This window comes from Pangasianodon hypophthalmus, chromosome 2, assembly GCF_027358585.1.
Source record: "Pangasianodon hypophthalmus isolate fPanHyp1 chromosome 2, fPanHyp1.pri, whole genome shotgun sequence".
Lineage (NCBI taxonomy): Eukaryota > Metazoa > Chordata > Actinopteri > Siluriformes > Pangasiidae > Pangasianodon > Pangasianodon hypophthalmus.
In genome coordinates this window covers 5,454,748-5,474,205 of record NC_069711.1, presented here as the reverse complement: position 1 = coordinate 5,474,205, position 19,458 = coordinate 5,454,748, and the positions used below count along the sequence as shown (strand labels likewise).

At 37.2% G+C, this 19,458-nt stretch overlaps 2 protein-coding genes across 2 annotated transcripts; one reads left to right on the top strand and one right to left on the bottom strand.

Annotated features, from left to right (window-relative positions):
• Positions 1–653: 653 nt before the first annotated feature.
• Positions 654–13,084, top strand: LOC113532874 (cytochrome c1, heme protein, mitochondrial). Its single transcript, XM_026924555.3, has 7 exons — positions 654–809; positions 3,682–3,872; positions 4,419–4,545; positions 6,046–6,203; positions 10,844–11,004; positions 12,146–12,246; positions 12,724–13,084. The coding sequence occupies exons 1-7, from the start codon at positions 729–731 to the stop codon at positions 12,826–12,828; spliced, it is 924 nt and encodes a 307-aa protein (XP_026780356.2). The 5' UTR covers positions 654–728; the 3' UTR covers positions 12,829–13,084.
• Positions 13,085–18,691: 5,607 nt separating this feature from the next.
• atp5f1e (ATP synthase F1 subunit epsilon) lies at positions 18,692–19,446 on the bottom strand. The gene is made up of 3 exons (XM_026917125.3): positions 19,288–19,446; positions 18,914–19,038; positions 18,692–18,801 (listed from the first exon to the last, which is right to left on the bottom strand). Exons 1-2 carry the CDS (start codon positions 19,317–19,319, stop codon positions 18,915–18,917), a joined length of 156 nt encoding a protein of 51 aa, XP_026772926.1. The 5' UTR covers positions 19,320–19,446; the 3' UTR covers positions 18,692–18,801; position 18,914.
• Between the last annotated feature and the right edge of the window lie 12 nt (positions 19,447–19,458).

Genomic DNA, 19,458 nt, shown 5'->3' with positions numbered 1-19,458 from the left:
TGGCTATGACGGCATAACTGAGAGGGAGAACCAGAAGGTAACACACAGGAAGGTGGCCTGGGACATAAAGCGGCCAGCCACTCCACCGTCAAACTAATCTGAGAGAACAGCCTCATAAATCATTATGAGGAAAAGTTGTATGTTTATAGAGTTGTAGCTTGGCTTTCAAGCAGCTCAGTGTCCAAGTGTGAATGAAAGTGAAGTCATGACAGTCCTTGCTAATGCTAACTCCAGTCAACATGCTAACTGTAGTTGAACCAGCGTAAGTTTTGGGGCTTTGTGTACATAGGTGGAAATGAGGATAGACTCAATGAGTTAAAATCATCCAAATCTTATTCAACTCCTCTGATTTAACCATTAGAGACCTTTTCCCCCAACAAATCTTACCTAATGTACCTTTAAGTCATGCTTTCATGTGTAAAGTAACTTTTGAATATGGGACTGAAATGGAACTTTAAACTAGTTATTATAGATTAACATAAGTGTAAAATTCAGTTTTAGATTTTATCACAAAAATTCAAAATAATATTCAAATTCAGATTTTTGGATTCAAAACTCAAATTTCTAAAGGCATGAACGTGACTCCACGCCTACTCTCACCCAGGCGCAGAGAGAGAAATGTAAACAGTGATCCAGTAGGTGGCGGAAAAGCCCCGAGGCGCGAGCTGCCATGTGAGCAGCAGCAGCAGAAGAAGAGCGCAGCGGAAGTCGATCCGAAACGGAAGAACATGGCGGCGCTCCGAATGGTCGTGTTGTCCGGGTGCGGTAGGACCTTCTTAAACGCACCAAAAGCGGTGCTCATGCCTCGGGTACGATGGATATATTTTTTTATATAAGAACATTGATTCTATTCTTTGTCTGTCTAGTATGAGTGGCTGGGAAATGCATGCTATCCTTCTGTGCGCCTGAAGTAGACAGTGCATGTGAGCTAATCTAAGCAAGGTCACAGTGCCACTTGTGTAAGGAGGTTTGTTCACTTCGCTAAGACTGATATTGAAATGAAATTATATCTTACCTAATCCGAGTGGTCACTAACTGAGTGATACCTCGAGTTTTGGATTTGAACCGAACCTTTTTCAGTTTGCTAAACTGGATGATGTGGTCGTCGGCTAAGGCCTTGTGTTTTTAGAGGAGTTTGCAGTACATCAGTTACCTGCATGACATCTTACCAAGAAGCATAGGACAGTCATGTTTATACTGCAGCCTCGATTAACGCGCACTATGAAGTGATCTAAGGACACTTCTGCATGTGTCAGCCCATACAGTATCATACCTAAATGATCTTTATAAGTGTCCTTTAGAGTGCAGTCATTATTTTTCAGCCATAACGCGTATTACAGCAGATGTATCTAAGCTGTCACTCGATATCATTTCTACTCTCATGATATTTTTCTCTGTCTGTAAGGAGACTCTCTTTATGTCAGTTTAATCTGGGCAAGACAGATTGAGTTTGCCTCGTCTCTTTAAATACATTGACATGTTTGAGTTTTGAGTGTAAGCTTTAGAGGTTAAGTGATCTTAAGACACCAAGTTTTGACCTAAATTGAGCAAGATTTCAGCCAGCAGCTCTTACTCATCAGCACATATACAGAATAAAATTTGCCATTCCTTTTGATAGCACCTGTTACTTTGATGACAATGCCAATCATGCTCAGCTCATTGGTGGAAAACTTGAAATTATTAATTATCAACTATTGCCAAATAGTAATAAAGTATCATTAAGTTCAAATTCCACTTTAACACATTTACCCATTAATCACAGCTTTTGGCCAAAGAAACTGAACAATTGATCAGATGTAGCCCAAGTTTACTGTCATCCTACTAGTCTGTTTTTAGGTAAGGTAAAGCAATGCCTGCAGTGTCTTCCTATGTCGATTAGAAAAAACAAATTCCCCACGTTCTCTCTAATTTGGTCACCTGCCAATTCCCTCCCACAAGCCAGCTCTCATCTCTCATATGACAGCTACCAGCTGGGGAGGGTGAAGGCCGAGGTTTCCTCCAGACACATGAAGCCTGCCAACCACTTTTCAAACTGCTGCTCATGCTGCATCACAGAGCAGTGCAACATCCTTGGAGGAAAGCGCTATCCATCCTCTTCTGCATACATGAGCTCACAGATGCCCACAGTTTGCTAGTGTTGCTGTGATTGACAGGAGAGAGAGAGGGAGAGAGAGAGAGAGAGAGAGAATGCTATCCCTCCAACCCAGAGAGGATGGCCAATCGTGCTCTTTAGACTCCTGGTCACGGAGGGATGTGGCATTGTCGGGATCCAGACTCGCAATCTCCCCATGACAGGGTGGAAGAGTTTCTTTTTCTTTTTTTGAAATCGTTTCATCTGATGGGAATCATATTGTCAAATTTCTACTTGTTTTGTGCAGTGGGGTATAAATAATATGGTCTATGGAAAGAGCGGCCTAAATATTTTTGTGACCATGAATGTGATTATGTAATTGGAAGATCAGTTACAAATACATAAAGAAGACCTTGTCATTATTTTTCATAATTTTTTTTAAGTATAATAAATTACTTCATAAAAATATAAAAGCAGTACTATTAATGTCAGTTGTTTATAATCAAAATAATATTTAAGTACATCGTAGCTCTTTAGTGTACTGTTTGTACGTAGAAAAAATTATGGTGAACACTCATTGTTACTAAGTTACACTGCAGTCTGAAAAAGGTAGAAAACAGACTTCTTCTGTTTCATTTGGCCACGATGGAACATAAAAGCATAAATGGGTTTCCCAAAGTTATTAATAAATCTTGTTTTTAATAAATCATAGCATACAAATATATGAGCTAGTTTGTGGGCAAGACTGATTTGGCATCAGCTGATTGACTCAGAAACAGTGTCAATCAAAACTCCAGATGCCAGTTAAAGCCAAAGCATTTCGAACCCTCGTGATCACGTGACATGACAGTTTCGAAACACCAGCACTTCAGATACTCAAGATACCTCTGAGGTGAGGTGTCCACATCATAGCCATTCTGCCATGCTTTTTGAAATGGTGAGCTGTTTTAAAAATTAAAGTTGACCCACTACTTAGAAAGTTTCAATAGGTCATAAAAAAGTTTTACTCATGAAAAAAGTACGTTATCTTTAACATTGGTGTTACCAGGCATTTCTGTAGCGCCAAATAAAAACGAGAAACTAATTAAGTGAACAGAGAAGATTATAGGCATGGCTGCGTAATGTTTTTTGGTGAGTCCAGATGACAGTGTTTCTCTATAATTTGCCAGAAATTTGCTAGAAATTACTAATGGTAAATGATTTACTGATTAGTTTATCCACTTAAGCTGGGCTGTTCTTTCTTTCTTTATTATTATTATTGTTACAGATAACGTGTGGTTTGTGACTCCATATTTTTGGCTCACCAATAACAAAAAGTTTAGACACCCCTTATGTAGAGAAGTGTGCAACCTCAGAAGTATAAAGCTAACCTGTTTAGTGCTATATTCCATCCATAGCTATGTAATGTTAGTGTTCTGCCAGGTTACAGCCATCCAGTAGGTTTCCATTCAACATAAAATCAACAGTGAATTAAAGCCAGTCAAAACCATTTGCTGTTACTTCCTATTATTACTCATTAGTTATAACCTTCTTAACTGAAGTGTTCCTTTCTTGCTTGCTTATGTTAGGGAGAGATGGAAAGATACTGATGTATTTAATGTGTCTTCTAGGTCAACATGTCCTTTGCCAGCTTGCCAAAGGGGAGAAAGGTGGCCCTGACCACACTGGGAGTGTTAACTACAGGAGGGGTAGGACTGGCTCTGGTGCTCCATCAGTCAGTCAGGGCGTCAGAATTGGAGCTGCATCCTCCCAGTTACCCCTGGAGCCATAACGGCTTAATGTCTGCTCTCGACCACACCAGGTATTAAATGCCCTCGAATAAACTAGGTGTGTTCTGATATAAAATGTTTCCTAGCTTAATTTCCTAAATTTTTATTATACCCATTATGATTAGCTTAAAAATCTTAACTAAAAATGATGTATTATAAAAATATTTCCCAAAGTGACATTTTCGCCCACCATGTTTTTCAAACTGTGCCCAAATATAAAGACTACACAAAATGGAGTGCAGGAGTACAGGTGGTATTGTTAAAATTTCTGACAGTATAATAAAAGTTCAATATTGCAGTATAATTTTGTAGTAAGTTTGGCCTGGCCAAAGTTACACTTATGTAAAAGTAGCTCCATACAATTAGTTGTATTTTTAAACTATATTCAGTAGGATTTGGAATTCAGTCCGTCACTACCTGTCTTTTGGTTTGGTTGTTCATATGATTTTCAACATTATATAAAAGACATTTTTCAATGCACTCAAGCCTTATGTAATAGAGTTCGTTTGAAATATGCATAACATAAAACTAAATGTTGCAAGTTTAGTTTTGCTATACGATTTTATTTCTTTTTGTAGTATCCGTCGTGGGTATCAAGTCTACAAGCAGGTGTGTTCAGCGTGTCACAGTATGGAGTATCTGGCTTTCCGCAACCTGGTGGGAGTTTCTCACACAGAGGACGAGGCAAAAGCGTTAGCTGAAGAGGTAACACTATTCACTTTACTCTTATTGTTGGTGAATGCCTGCTAAGTACAAATCTTTTATATGAATTTATACAAGCTAATGTAAGTGAAGGGTTAGTTTGGTTCTTTGTTAAATAATTAATTAATTGATTTGTCATAGAAATGAGTCTGTATCATAGCAATGATATACACTGATCAGCCATAGCATTTAAACCATTGCCTTTCCTCGCAGCCTTTCCTATTTCAGCTTATAATGACAGTGTGATAAATACTGACAGTGTAGATGATGGAGATTTTATAGAAAAATCATTCTCAAAAATAAGAACAACAATTAGGGAATTTGATCTTTCTGTTTCCTTTTATTTTTTTTTATTTATACAAGGAATTGCAAAAAGAGTTTCGTAGAAAGATATTGTAATAAAATTGTTTATTAATACCGCAACACCATGATATTTTTAGAATCAGTGGTCATACTGTTAAATTGGTGTAAGTTTTTTTTTTTTTTTTCCCCTAAAATACTTCTTTGTTTTTCATTTGAATTTTGTTGATAGCTCTGTGACACTTGAGGTAGAAAATGATCTGACATGATTTCTCTTGGTTTCAACTTTTTAAATCACAAAAATCTGCAGGTTTAAAAAGGGTGTGTGGACCTTGTATAGCCACTGAAATTGGACTACACAGACCATGTTAATAAGCCTTTAGAGGAATACTTTAAAGGTACTAAATGTACCTTTGTAGGTAATAGTTTATTAAGGCAGTATTTTTCTTAAGTACACTATAAAGGCACAAATGATGCCTGTGACAAAGAAAAAGAATATTCTTTTATATCCTTTTAAAGGTTATTCAAAATAAAGTTGAACTAATATGGACAAAATTTTTAATTATGATTATGTAATTAAAATAGTTAAGTTGTATTTTTAATCAGTGGAATAAACAGATAATGAGTGTTCATACTTGATAACTGGTAAAGCATAATTTTTGCCATAGTATTTTATTAATGTTGAACAATGTGATACTAAAGGTATTGTAAGTCAGAATTCTGTTATTGTGACAACACTACCGCTGCACTAAGTTGCTTTGAGATGGTGCTTAATTATGGATATGCATGTTGGTCATTTCAACAGCTTGAGTACTTGACAAATGAAATGAGTGAAGACTCAAATTCTTGGGGATGGAGACTAGTTAAACCTTGTAACATCTGTGTACTGTTGTAACATCTGTAGACATTAAACTGTATGATGAAATTGTGATTTTGTGACCATCTTTGTCAAGGGCATGAACACAACAGTGGATGTAGATATTGAGTTTGAGTTAAATTCCCACTGTATTGGAGATGCATGCAAAAAATAAACAATGCACAAATTAAAATGTTAATTGTTTGTGGTTAAAAAAAAAAGGGTTTGTACACTTTGTAAAGCTTTGTTATATGATTCACAACAGCGACAGCCTTCTGTCATCCAGATTGTTTTTTGCAGACCCCACACCATATGGATATTAACATGATGGCATAAATCCTTTGCAGATTGAAGTTTTGGATGGACCTGATGAGACGGGAGAAATGTTCACCCGGCCTGGTAAACTTTCTGACTACTTCCCCAAACCATACTCCAGTCCGGAAGCTGCTCGTGCTGCCAACAACGGAGCTCTGCCCCCTGACCTCAGCTATATCGTCAATGCCAGGTAACAAATTCTACTTGTACCAATGGACATGCTGTAGCCATATGACTGGAATATGGCTTTCTTAGAACATAACAGTGGTCCTTATTGACAAATACGCCCTCAGCGTATTTTGCCTCTGCAGAATCACATACATGGGTGCATTAGACTCGATCAAAACACTGGAAGGTTTTGGACCAGGAAAGGTTATTGGTTCAAACTTTGGCAACTGACTGACTGTCTAAAGCTTTATTTATTCATGCTTTTATCTATAAAAGATGGCTGCCAGACATAATCTGCAAGTCCAAAAAAATTCACATGATGCATGTGCATGGTACAGTACCATTGCAAATATAGTGGGGTCAGTATAGAATAACATGACACAGCGTTTGCAGTAGGGCTGAAACTGTTGACATAATGACATAATCAATAATTTTGAGAAAAAAAAAACAATAATAGACATAATCAATAATTTTGATTATGAAATATTCAATGAGAATATGTATATTAGGAGTGTTGTTTACTTAACCAACAGAAATGTAAAAGCATAGTCCCCTATTTCTTGGTAGAATGTAATAAGGGAATCTGCTGGGGGCAGCAGCAGTGCTGTTACATTTACATTTGTGGCATTTGGCAGACACCTTTATCCAGAGAAACTTAGATTTATCTCATTTATACTGAGATATTGAGCAGTTGAAGGTTAAGGGCCTTGCTCAAGGGCCCAGCAGTGGCAGCTTATGAGCGCTGGGATTTGAACTCGCAGCCTTCTGATCAGTAAACCACAACATCTTAACCCATGAGCTACTGCTGCGCTAAACTGTTTTCGGGCCCAACGCTTTTGAGGCAGTTTTAAAGAACACAAAAAACAGATTTCACTTGCAACATACAGTCTTCTTGGTTAGATAACAAGAAGCCTAACAGAGCCACCAGACTGAAAGTTACCCTTTCTGTCTTCACGTTTATAACCTAATGTACATATGGAAAAACATTATGCAAAATGTCAGATTATACTAAATGATTTTTTTGTTTTTTATTAGGTCATTTAAACATTTTACAAACCTTCTTTGCAGGCAGATGCCAAGGCAAGGTTATAGTAGCCTTAATGAAATCCTAATGCACATCATTTGGTAAAATTTGTTTTCTTAAAGTAGAGATGTAGAAGTATATTATTGGCAGAAAAAAACAATCAAACATTTTAGGGGAAAATAGAAAAAATAAAAGTTACAATAACCTTGTTACATAAGTGTACACACCATTTTATAATTGGGGATGTGGCTGTGTGCAGAATGAACCAATCACATTCAGTCTCATGTTCAAAAGTAATTATCATACAGCTGTCATCAATGAAATTATTCTAAATAACCCCAAATAAGGACCAGCTGTTTCTGAAGGATTTTCTTGACATCATCTTGGTTTCATCTGACTGTTGAAGCCATGGTCTGCAAAGGGCTGACAAATCCTCTACAGGGTCTCATTGTGAAAAGGAATCAATCAGGAGAGGGATACAAAAAATTTTCCAAAACATTAGCTGTACCATGGAACACTGTGAAGGCCATCATCAACAAGTGGAGAAAATGGAGCACCACAGTGACATCACCAAGAACAGGACATCCCTACAAATTTTACAGAAGGACAAGACAAAATCTTACCAGGGAGGTTACCAAGAGACCAATGGCAATATTAAAGGAGCTATAGAAATATCTGACAAGTACTGATTACTCTCTGCGTGTGACAGCAATCTCTCATTTTCTTCCCATGTCTGGGCTATGGGATAGGGTGGCTAGTCAGAAGCCCTTTCTCACAAAAAACATCGAATCCCAGCTAAATAATCTCAAATCATGTGCCAAAATGTGTTATGGTCTGATGAGTCCAATTCCAAAAGGTATAACAATTCCATAATTCCAAAGGTATGTTTGGCGCAAAAAAAGCACATCAAAGAAAGAACACCATACACACAGTGAAGCATGGTGGTGGCAGCAACGTGCTCTAGAGCTGATTTTCTTCAGCCAGAACTGCAGGTATTATCAAGGTGGGGGAATCATGAATAGCTACAAATACCAGCCGATTTTAGTGCAAAATATTCAAGTGTCTGCTAGTAAGGAATTTCACCTTTCAGCATGACAGTGACCCAAAATATACATCCAGATCAACAAAGGAATGGCTTAACCAAAAGATGATCAGCGTTTTTAATGGCCTAGCCAGAGTCCAGACCTGAATCCAACTAAAAATCTGTGGAGTGACCTGAAGCGGACTGTGCACAGGAGATGCCCTCACAATTTGTCAGCTCTAGAATGTTTTTGCAAAAAAGAATCGACAAGTCAGGATGTGCCCTGCTGATAGACTCTTACCCAAATAGACTGAGTGGTGTAATAAAATCAAAAGGTGCCTCAACAAGGTATTAGTTTAGGGGTGTGTACGCTTATGCAACTAGGTTGTTGAAAGTTTTTTCTTTTTCTTTTTTTTCCCTAAAAAGTTTCTGATTGTTTTTCACTTTATTTGTGTACTTTGCAATTGCACATTAAAGTTGGGAAAAGATCTGACATGATTTATCTTAGTGTCATTCTTTTACTTCACAAAAACCTGCTATTTCAACAGGGGACAGATGAAGAAAATTTCACCTTACAGCACGATAATGACCCAAAGCCCAAATCCAAATCAAGGAATGGCTTCATAATAAGATGATCAGCATTTTGGAATAGCCCAGTCAGAGCCCAGATCTAAACGCTATTGAAAACGTGTGGAATGACTTGAAGGTTGTGCACAGGAGATCCTGTTGCAATTTGATAGACTTGGAGCATTTTTGCAAGGAAGAGTGGAATAACATTGCCAAATCAAGATGTGCTAAGTTGGTAGATTGTTACCTAAAAAGTCTTAGAGCTGTATTACAAGCAAAAGGTGCTTTAACAAAGGATTAGTTAAGGGGTTTGCATACTTGGGCAACCAAGCTATTGTAAGTCTTTATTTTTATTTTTTCCCCAAAATGTTTCCTTGTTTTTCACTTGAATTTTGTTGGTTGCTATATCACATTAAAGGTGGAAAATATTTGACCTGCAAAAACCTGCAGACTTATCAGCCGTTCAACAAATGGTTATCTTCGTAACCCCTTTCACAACTCCATACACAATCTCTTTAGAGTGACCAAACAGTATAGAAAATGTTGCTATTTGACAGATATAATCTGATGTTCCTTTGATTTGGTCTCCTTTCTAGATGTTGCACAATTGTGGGGCAGAACGTTCATGCCTATATTTAGCTCCATAGAGTTATTACTGCACCTAGTCATCAAAACTAAAAACGGCAACAAGCACTGATAGAGGACCATTGGGACAGGAATCACATTTTCAGGGGAGGATGTGATTCCTGTCCCAGTGACAGGTTTAAAGTTTGAGTGGTGCCGGTTTTCTTCATACTCACCTATAAAGTGAAGTGTGTTAACAGCACAATTCATTTGCATTTAGTGACAGCCACAAAACTCCATAAAAGCAAACTGAGAATAAAATAGTCAAAGGAAAGGAATTTCTCTGAGGAAGAAGTGGAATTTATTTTTTAAATAATATAACCTTGAAGTAGTGCTTTAAAACATATTTAGTTTTTTAATTATATTTAATTATTACATAATTATTACATATTTCATTAAAACATATTTAGTAGTGTGAGAGCACCTGAAAAGGCCAAAATCTGCAGACAAATTACAGAACAGGTGAATTGGGTATGAATTAAGTGAGGTGAAAAGGAAACCCAGGTGATCATGGACACCAAGTACATTACACAGGGAAACTGCTGTTTGTCTTAAGTGTCTCTGCAACTCTTGGTAAAACAGGCTCTGAAGAATGCAGAATCAATTTGTACACACACACACACACACACACACACACACACACACACACACACACACACACACACACACACACACCCCGATTAGCCGGGGTCAGAGACTGGGTACATAATATATTTAAACTTGAGCTACTCGTAATGTATACAAAATTGCAGCAACTCATGCTTATTATATGATTTGAAGCCTGTCAGTCAAGGATTTACCCCTTTAGGGAAGTTCACACAAAATCAGGAGCTCTCATAGAATACAAAACCTTTTTTTCTAACAGAATTTTTAGTAATACCAAATGCAATTACAAATGTACAGTAAAAATGTAAATGTACAAATGTAAATAAATTTGTTACTGCTAAGGCAAATTGTCATTGGTTGTTTTGACTTCTTTATGGTTAGGGTTAAATGGCAGTTAACTAAGAAAAATACATACTGGACAGCTACACTGCAATGTTGTGGCAAAACTTGTATAATAAACTAGTTTACGCTGCTTTAAATAAAGAACATCGTGATAATTTTACCAGTAGGTGTTTTTTTTTCTTAAATAATTGACAACACCGATCTAAGTGGCAGATGCTATGTTTGTCTGTCTGTCTAACAAATTCCATGGCTGAAATTTGGGGAACTTGATTTTAAGTAGGACTGATTTTCAGATGTTTGGATAACCATGATAAAGCCATTAGATGATGCAGTTTGCATTTTGGTATGTAAAAACTATTACATAAAATCTTTCAGGATTTTAGCAGAAGTCTAGTCTCTGAATTATTTCACTTATTTGACTAACCGTTTCAGATTATGTGTCTCCCTCTTTCTTTGTTGCTGCCTGTCTCTCACGTAGGCATGGAGGTGAAGACTATATTTTCTCTCTCCTAACTGGTTACTGTGAGCCTCCGGCAGGTGTGTCTCTGAGAGAGGGGCTTTACTACAACCCCTACTTCCCTGGTCAGGCGATTGGGATGGCGCCACCTATTTATAATGAAGTGCTTGAATATGATGATGGTGAGTCATGATGGTAAAAGCTTCCCAGAGATGTCACTTCTAGATGCACACAAGTGATGTATCTCTTGGTCTCAGCCTACATTGTTCTGGTTTACTAATTTACACTTATACATTTTTACATATATGGTTTACACAATATCAGAGTATCAATTACAATATTAATGAATATTTTTCAAGATGAAAGATTGTGTATGTAAAGATCCATCTGTCATCTATCAAATCCATTTTTCAAACTTAATGCTATCTATATCTGAAACCTAGATTCTGCATTAGAAGAAGACTGTATTTACTGTCATTTATATCACAGTGCAGTTGAATGCTTGATTCTGATTGGTCAGAAGTTGTTGATGATTTTCTGTAACAACAGCTTTAACAGTGGTTCTGGCTGTGAGGTTTATATTTAATGCACTTATTATAACAATAATCAGTGTTATCGATAATTTGCACGGGACTGTGTATAGCGGCCACGCCACATAAACACATTAATATGGTGAAATTTTCTGTGAAAATTTATTCATTTAGCATATTTGGATGGACTCAAAAGTAAAGCTGAGTTAGGAGCAGAGAGGGTTAAGGACCTTGTTTAAGGGTTTGAACTCTCAAGCTTCTGATCAGAAGCCCAAAGCCTTAATCACAGATCCACCATGGCCTTGTGTTAGCTGCTGTTTCTAATTGCTTTCATATACAGTCGGGGTCATAAGTTTACATACGCCTTGCAGAATCTGCAAAATGTTAATAATAAAAAAAAAAAAAGAAGAAGAAGAGGGATCATAAAAATTGCATTTTGTTTTTCTTTAGTACTGCCCTAAGTAAGCTATTTCACATAACGGATGTTTACATATAGTCCACAAGACACAATAATAACTGAATTTATACAAATGAACCAGTTCAAAAGTTTTCATATGCTTGATTCTTAATACTCTGTGTGTGTTTCCTGGATGATCAACGACTGTGTTCATGTTTTGTGATAGTTGTTCATGAGTCCCTTATTTGTCCTGAGCAGTTAAACTGCCCACTGTTCTTCAGAATAAAATTTGCCTGGTGAAACGAGCCAATAATTGTGAATAGGACAAGACATAGAGTTTCAGTTATTCTTGCACACACAGTTTATTTAATTTAAGAATATGATCTCGTCTCACAGGAACACCAGCTACAATGAGTCAGGTGGCTAAAGATGTGTGTACTTTCCTGAGATGGGCTGCTGAGCCAGAGCATGACCAGCGCAAGCGTATGGGACTAAAGGTTTGATTCTGCATTACAGTTCCATAATACTATTGTTCATCACTTGTACTGTTCTTAATTCAAAGAGGGGTATGTTTATTTTATTTATCTCTGTATCTGAGTACTCTTGCACGGTAAGAGTTTTGCTCTTTCCCTGGAGTTATTACAGCTCAGAGAACATCTGTTGGGTTCTTTAAGGATTTACATCCTTTCATTGTATGCTTAGTTTACTTACAAGCCTGTCCACACTCAGGAAATTTTTAAAGCATTTTTGCTTATCCATCTCAAGTTCGTCTGTATGAAAATACATGCTTGTTCAGTTACCCATAACAAATAAGGAAACAGCTTCTGGTTTTCCTTACTTAAAGAACTTAAAGAACTTTGTCAGAAGCAGTGTAGATTGTATGGCTGGTCACTTCTGTTGCTCTTGTGATGCATTCGTGTGTTGTGTATAGTTTGGATATTATGTAATTCTTTTTTTTTTTCTTCTCTTTCTAGTTGCTAATCGGTTCAGCTATCCTCACCCCGCTTGTCTACTACTTGAAGAGACACAAATGGTCTGTGCTGAAGAGCAGAAAGATTGCCTATAGGCCTCCCAAATAAATGTGTCAGGTTTAGGCATCACATCAGGCTGAAGCTGTGCATGTACAGCTCGAAAGACAGAGGGAACAGCTTCTGTTATCACAGTTGATAAAACAAGATTCACAATTGTCAGACTTTTCAACATGCACAGGTTGTCCTAATCTGTTGCCTATTTGTCAAGTAGCGTTCCACATTTCCTGCTGACTTGAGAAATGGGCACCAACTACAGCTGCATTTTATTTTACTGTATAAATATAAATTATCTAAACAAAACATATATGTTTGTTTGAGGTTACTCTTTTGCTTTTATATTTTATTTATCTTTTTTTTTTTCTTTTTTTTTTCCCCCTTTCTTTTTTCTCAACCTTGTAAGATGTGGGAGTCCTTCATCTCCCAACTGCTTTGTGTTAACTCCCTGAGACAACAATATAAATGAAACCTTAAGAGGAACCAGACTCAAAACAGAAACCATCCTCTTCTGGGAAGACACTGGATAGTGGGAGTATAAATCATTACAATTTACCAGTCAAATAGAGAAAAGGGAAACAATACTAAATGTCTTGAAAGGTTTAGTGTTAAATATGACTATTGTGAAATACAATTAGAGGTATTTAGAATATCCACAGCTACAGAATGTGAGTGACTGGGGCTAAAAGCTCCAGATGAAGAAGCAGGATGAACAGACTAGGGCATACAAACCTCTCGGGTCTGGAGATCAAGAGAACTACAGCAGGAATGTGTCAGGTTTAGGCATCACATCAGGCAGAGGCTGTGTGTGTACAGCTCGAAAGACAGAGGAAACAGGTTGTTATAATTCTGATCATACAGTTGCTTAAATGGTGTATATTGTGATAAGTGCAAGCTTGGACTACCTTAAACAGCATAATTCCATGTTGTTGCAGAAGAAAAAAAATCAAAATGTAGTTCATTATGAGCTAAAATCAGTGATCCAACATAGCTTAATATGACCTACTCATCAGGTTCAAGAAGGTTCAGGAATTTCGGACCTAAATGTGAATGCTACTACGTAGTGTCATGTCATGTTATTGCATCATAGGACTATCATAAAAGAATCTTAATTGGATAACCATAAAAACGATGCAGCATCAATACATACTGGTTTACCAAAGCTCTTTGGTAAACACCTAACCCCTAGATCTGCACATGTAAGAGACAAGCTGTTGAACAAAATACACAAACAGATTTTCTACATATACTTAACCACTGAGACTGAGTCCTGAACATTGACAGGAAAGCTGTAGAATAGCTGGATAGTTGGGAGATCATTCAGTGATCATTCAGTGCTTTGTAGGTCATTAGTTCTATATAATCAACGTGAAGTATTAAAACGAGGTGATATAATCGGAATTTCTGGCTCTAGAAAGGAGTCTGGCTGCTGCATTCTGCAATAAAAGAAACTTGTTTATGTACCTACTGGAACATCCAGGCAGCAAGTCCAACGTAAAATGAACCAGAAAAGAGCTGTTCCCCTGACCCCAATAAATTTTTGTGTCTATCTAGAAGAATATGATAATATATGAATAAGATGAAGTTGCACAAGCAAAGAAATGTAATCCTGATTTGAGTAGTAGGATAAGTAGTAGTGTCATTTACTCTAACCAGTGCGGTCTCAGTACTGTGATGAGACCTGATCTTTAAGATGTCATATATGTGATTCCTACATGAGCATTGGATTTAGATCAAATCTCGTGTACAAGCTGGAAGAAATCAGTGAAATTAATTTTGGCTGCTTGTGGTAACACCTTACAAAGACTCCACTGCTGATGTTATCCCTAGCTTCTTCATAATTAGAGGTAAGATTATCTAATGTTAAATTCATATTCTGAATTGTCTATTTTCAAGTTCATAGTCATTGCTGCTACATATACTGTTGCTAGTACAGTAGCAGTGTTAACTGGAAACTAATTAGACTCTGAAGTTTAATTTGACACCATTTCCATTCTATCTTGCGTGATCTATTTTAAAACTCAAGTATAATTATTATATCATAGTACTAGCTTTCCCCCAATTGTTTCTTTTTAAATGTGGATTTATCTAGAGTAGTGACTAAGATGCAGTTCAACTGAAATGAGTTGGTGATCTAAGATAATATCAGTCTAGATTACATCTACAAATAATTATATCTAATGATTTTTATATAATAAATTCTCAAGGCAGTTTCTATATTTTATTCATCTCAAGCTTTAAATTGTTATATTTTCTGTCTGGAAATAAACACATCAAATAAGCTACATTTGGCAATAGATTGAGGCTATTGTAACCCTGAAATTAATTTAATTCCATAAAGTAATAAAGTCAAATAGGTGTAATAATCTAAAGAGTACCCCCAGGTAAAAGGCCCTGTTTTGGTGCCCATACTGACACCTCTGATCTAATTCTAAAAAGATTTAATTGCATTGCAAGCACTGGAATAACCAGATTTGCATTTCCTGAAGGAAGATCAATTTTTGCAAAGAAGAGAAATAAAGAAAGGATAGTTAAAAAAGGAAACAGAATAAAGAGTAAGAAAGGACAAGTGGAAAGTATGTTGTGGGGCATTTAGCTGTGGGTGTTTGAGGAATAATCAGGCCTGAATTGGCCATTCGGAGATTTGGGAGAAATCCTGGCCTGTTTTATGACTAGTTTGGTCTGCTTGCTTTTTTGGCTGGCAAATCCTGCAGTTCCTAGAAATTGTCCTTAGTCTATATAGTCAAATGTGATTGGTTAATAAATCATGAACCCGCTAATCTTGCAACACTATTGGTCATTATTCACCTCACCTCTGTCTGGCTTCTGTAAATAAAAGCAATCTGGAATAGAAAGCAACATAGACGCACTTAAGAATGGACAATTCTACCGTTGTGATGTGTTGAGTCCAGAATGCTTTGTGAATGAGGCATTAGAGCCATTACATCTGCAATCCTGGACTTTGCTTAGAAACAAACAAAAAAACTGGTTACCATGGTAAATGACCTACTACTGGCCTGCGATCAGGCTTGTGACTCCTTGTTTGTGTTGCTTGACCTTCATGCAGCTTTTGATACCATAGATCATAATGTCCATAATAATAGACTAGAAAATGTTGTTGGATTTAAGGGAATCGCTCTTTCCTAGCTCAGGTCTTTTACTGATCGTTATCCGTTAGTAAATGTTGTTGTAAATGGTGACTTCTTTACACATACAAAAGTAAGGTTTGGTGTTACACAAGCCTCTGTTCTAGGCCCTCTGCTCTGCAGTGGTACATTTATTCATAAACATGGTATTAGCTTCCTCTGTTATGTCAGTGACACACAGCTATCTGTTTCAGTAAAGCCAGATGACAGACACCCACTCAATAATGTTGAGGCATGTGACTCCCAAGTGGTGCAGCTTTCGCCCTGTTATCCGGGACTGTGAGTTCAAATCCCGACAATGCCACAGCCATCCATGGCTGAGAGCCCAAGAGAGCAAAATTGGCCGTGTTCTCTGTGTTGGAGGGATGGCATGCTTTCTCTCCCCTGTCAATCACAGCAACACTAACCAATCATGGGCATCTGTGAGCTCATGCATGCAGACGGGTGGATAAAGTTGGTTTCACATTCACATATTAGGATTTCTTCAACAGCTTTTGAACAGTAGATGCAGAAATGTTAACACGTCAATTATTCTTATTCACAACCAAGACAATTTGTTACAACTACTTTTATCCCAAGAATTAATCATTTTGAAAATCTGCTGAGGGGCTGTCTACAAAATACATTATATTATAATAAATACATAGATTAATTTTACTTTAATTCGTTAATGCTTGTTAAAGTCTTTGCAAAATCTTGTATCTCTTGCAACTTAGAAAAGACTATGATCATTCTGAACATGCTTTCAACACAGTACGGTTTGAATTTTGTATACAGTTGTAGAAGAATAATGATTTATAATCTATCTGGTGTTCCTCATGGGGTCTCAGGGAGATTTTCCTTGCCACTGTCACCTCTGTTTTGCTCATTATGAATCTAAGATTTCTGTAAAGCTGCTTTGTGGCAGTGTCTATTGTTAAAAGTGCTATATTAATTGAATATAGAAGTAAAACATTTTAAATTGCGATGTAGAGAATTTGCTAAAAATGGCCCAATGTACCAGACTTCACTCATATATTATTTTATGTGACACACAGCCTAGTAAAATGTATATTGTTTATTATTTTGGTAAGTACCTGTGTACTTATTATTTTTTTAAATTGCATATAAAATTCCAGCTTATGTTCCTCTGGTCACAATGTTGGCTTTTACATGATTGTTCCTTTTAATGCATTTAAACTGATACTGTTTGCTTTCATGATTTTCACATCACACTTATTTAGAAATGTATCGACACCCATAAAAATACACAGAAAGTGACAAATTCTGTATTAGCTTAGACCACAACTTCAGTCTTGGAGGGCTGCTCAAAGACACCTGATTCAAATTACCAGTTAATGGGCTACTTGCACAAAAACATCCATTATCACCAAAATGGCACTTGTGCTTCTGGCTTGTTCACAATAATGGCAATGGTGCTATTTTCCACCCAGTATCTGCAGGAGCTCCCGAAAATGAACGTCAACAACGTTCATCATATGTGTAAAGACACTTGCATTAGCCCAACAGTGACTTTACTGCAAGACTGAAAAACCAAACGATAGACGTCTCCGTCTCGTTGTACTGCTGAATGTAAACAATGCTACCAGAGATGTGATATTCACACTATTTAAAAAAATAAAATAATAATAATAAATACGTCATATTCCTGAGTGCAAGTAGCCTATTACCAAGTTTAGTAAATGTGTTGAGAAGGTAAATCACCAAACTCTGCTGGACCTCAGCTCCCTAGCACTAGTGGTGATCAAAAAAGACTTCTGTCAGACATGCTTTTGGATGTGTCAGTTACTAACACACTACTGGATCCTTTTAATTCAATTCAATTCAATTCAAATTTATTTGTATAGCACTTTTAACAATGGACATTGTCACAAAGCAGCTTTACAGAAATAAATGGATTCACACAAAAAAATATTGTAAATATGTGAATTTATCCCTGTGAATTTATCCCTAATGAGCAAGCCAGAGGTGACGGTGGCAAGGAAAAACTCCCCGAGATGATTTGTGGAAGAAACCTTGAGAGGAACCAGACTCAAAAGGGAACCCATCCTCATCTGAGTGCAACGGATAGTGCGATTATAAATAATTCCCTTCTATTATTGTGTACTATATGGACAAATAGTGCAATTGTGCAACCAATTTTAAAGGCTATGAGCAGCACTGTTCTACTACTGTAGAAAAGGTAAATTAATGAATATACACTGTAGTACAACACTTATTATACAACAGTTAGTTCTAATCCACTGATTTGATTGGACAGCCGGCGTTCCAAGAGTGCTTATATTTAGTATAACCACACTTCACTGTTTATTCACTCTGTTTGTCTGTTTGCCACATAAAATCCCAATTCTACCAACAGTCCCACTGAAACCATTACAGCAGAGTCAGCGACATCAGCAGCGGACATCGCAAACCATCTATTTTGCAAGAATATATCTTCTGACTTAAAAAAAAAAAGAAAAAGAAATCTTCTCAGATAAAATGAAAAGGAAGAAGGGAAGCCAGTTTCCCAGGATGCACCTATAACAGGAATGTAGCACTAGCTAGACAACAGTGTGGCTTCTCTGGGATTTATTTCTGTTCACGTTGAAAAAATAAACTAATTATTTGGCCATATTGTGTCTGAAATGTCAGTTACTCAGTATTCATGTCTTCTGCTCGTATAAAAGCAATATTAAACTGGGAGCCAGTTAAACTTAAACTTATGTGTTGGCAGTGCTGCTCTCATTAGGTACATGCTGTCCGCTGTTGGCCATGAACGAGACATCAAGTAGTATTGACAAAATGAATCATAATTTATTATCAGGAATACACGTGATAAACTGAAACCATGTTCTGTCAGCCGACTCTCATCGGGAACGACAGGCTTCTGGGTCTGCTCCTGCAGAGGAGAAAGAAAGAGAGAGAGAAAAACTAAAGACACATGAACCGGTGATGGACAAACAGTCTACTACACTTCACCTTCCGGTACTGGTTCTAGCCCGGACACTCACATTAGGTCGTCTTCACTTTATTGACCTTGACGTTAGCTTCTGCGTTTTTGATGGCTTCTGTTCTGAGCTGAGGTTTCAGCGCGGACCGCACCACCCTGGCGCAGATCGCCGAGTACTTAATGTAGCTGGAACGATACCAAGAAATCAAGGTCAACACTAAGCTACATACAACGGAAAACATATGAACCGTGTACATTAATTTCGCTAGGATTTGTTATCTAGGCAAAGAAACATAGCAAACTTGCTAACTAGCTAGTTCGGTTAGCCACACATACCTTCAGTCCTAAGTACAAAGGAAAGTAGCATTTCATAATCAAACATGAAACTACATAAATACAATCTATATACTGTTGGTAATGTTGCTTATTACACACCTGAGTCCAGCCTGCCGCCAGTATGAAACCATCTCTGTCACTGTGAGAGTTCAGGTAAAACCTGCCAATGACGATATTTACCAAGGACAAGGCCTACAGGAACCGGAAGGAACGTACTCTTCTTTGCCGGTACTGTGGCGAGGGATTTTTTTTTCTTCTTCTTCTCTGGTG

Excerpts from the sequence above, each read along its gene's own strand:
- atp5f1e (XM_026917125.3), bottom strand. The coding sequence starts at position 19,319 with ATGGTTTCATACTGGCGGCAGGCTGGACTCAG. Across the intron at positions 19,039-19,287 it reads TGGCGGCAGGCTGGACTCAG|CTACATTAAGTACTCGGCGA; the intron begins GTGTGTAATAAG and ends GTATCGTTCCAG.
- LOC113532874 (XM_026924555.3), top strand. The coding sequence starts at position 729 with ATGGCGGCGCTCCGAATGGTCGTGTTGTCCGGGTGCGGTAGGACCTTC. Across the intron at positions 810-3,681 it reads AAGCGGTGCTCATGCCTCGG|GTCAACATGTCCTTTGCCAG; the intron begins GTACGATGGATA and ends TGTGTCTTCTAG. Across the intron at positions 11,005-12,145 it reads AGTGCTTGAATATGATGATG|GAACACCAGCTACAATGAGT; the intron begins GTGAGTCATGAT and ends CTCGTCTCACAG.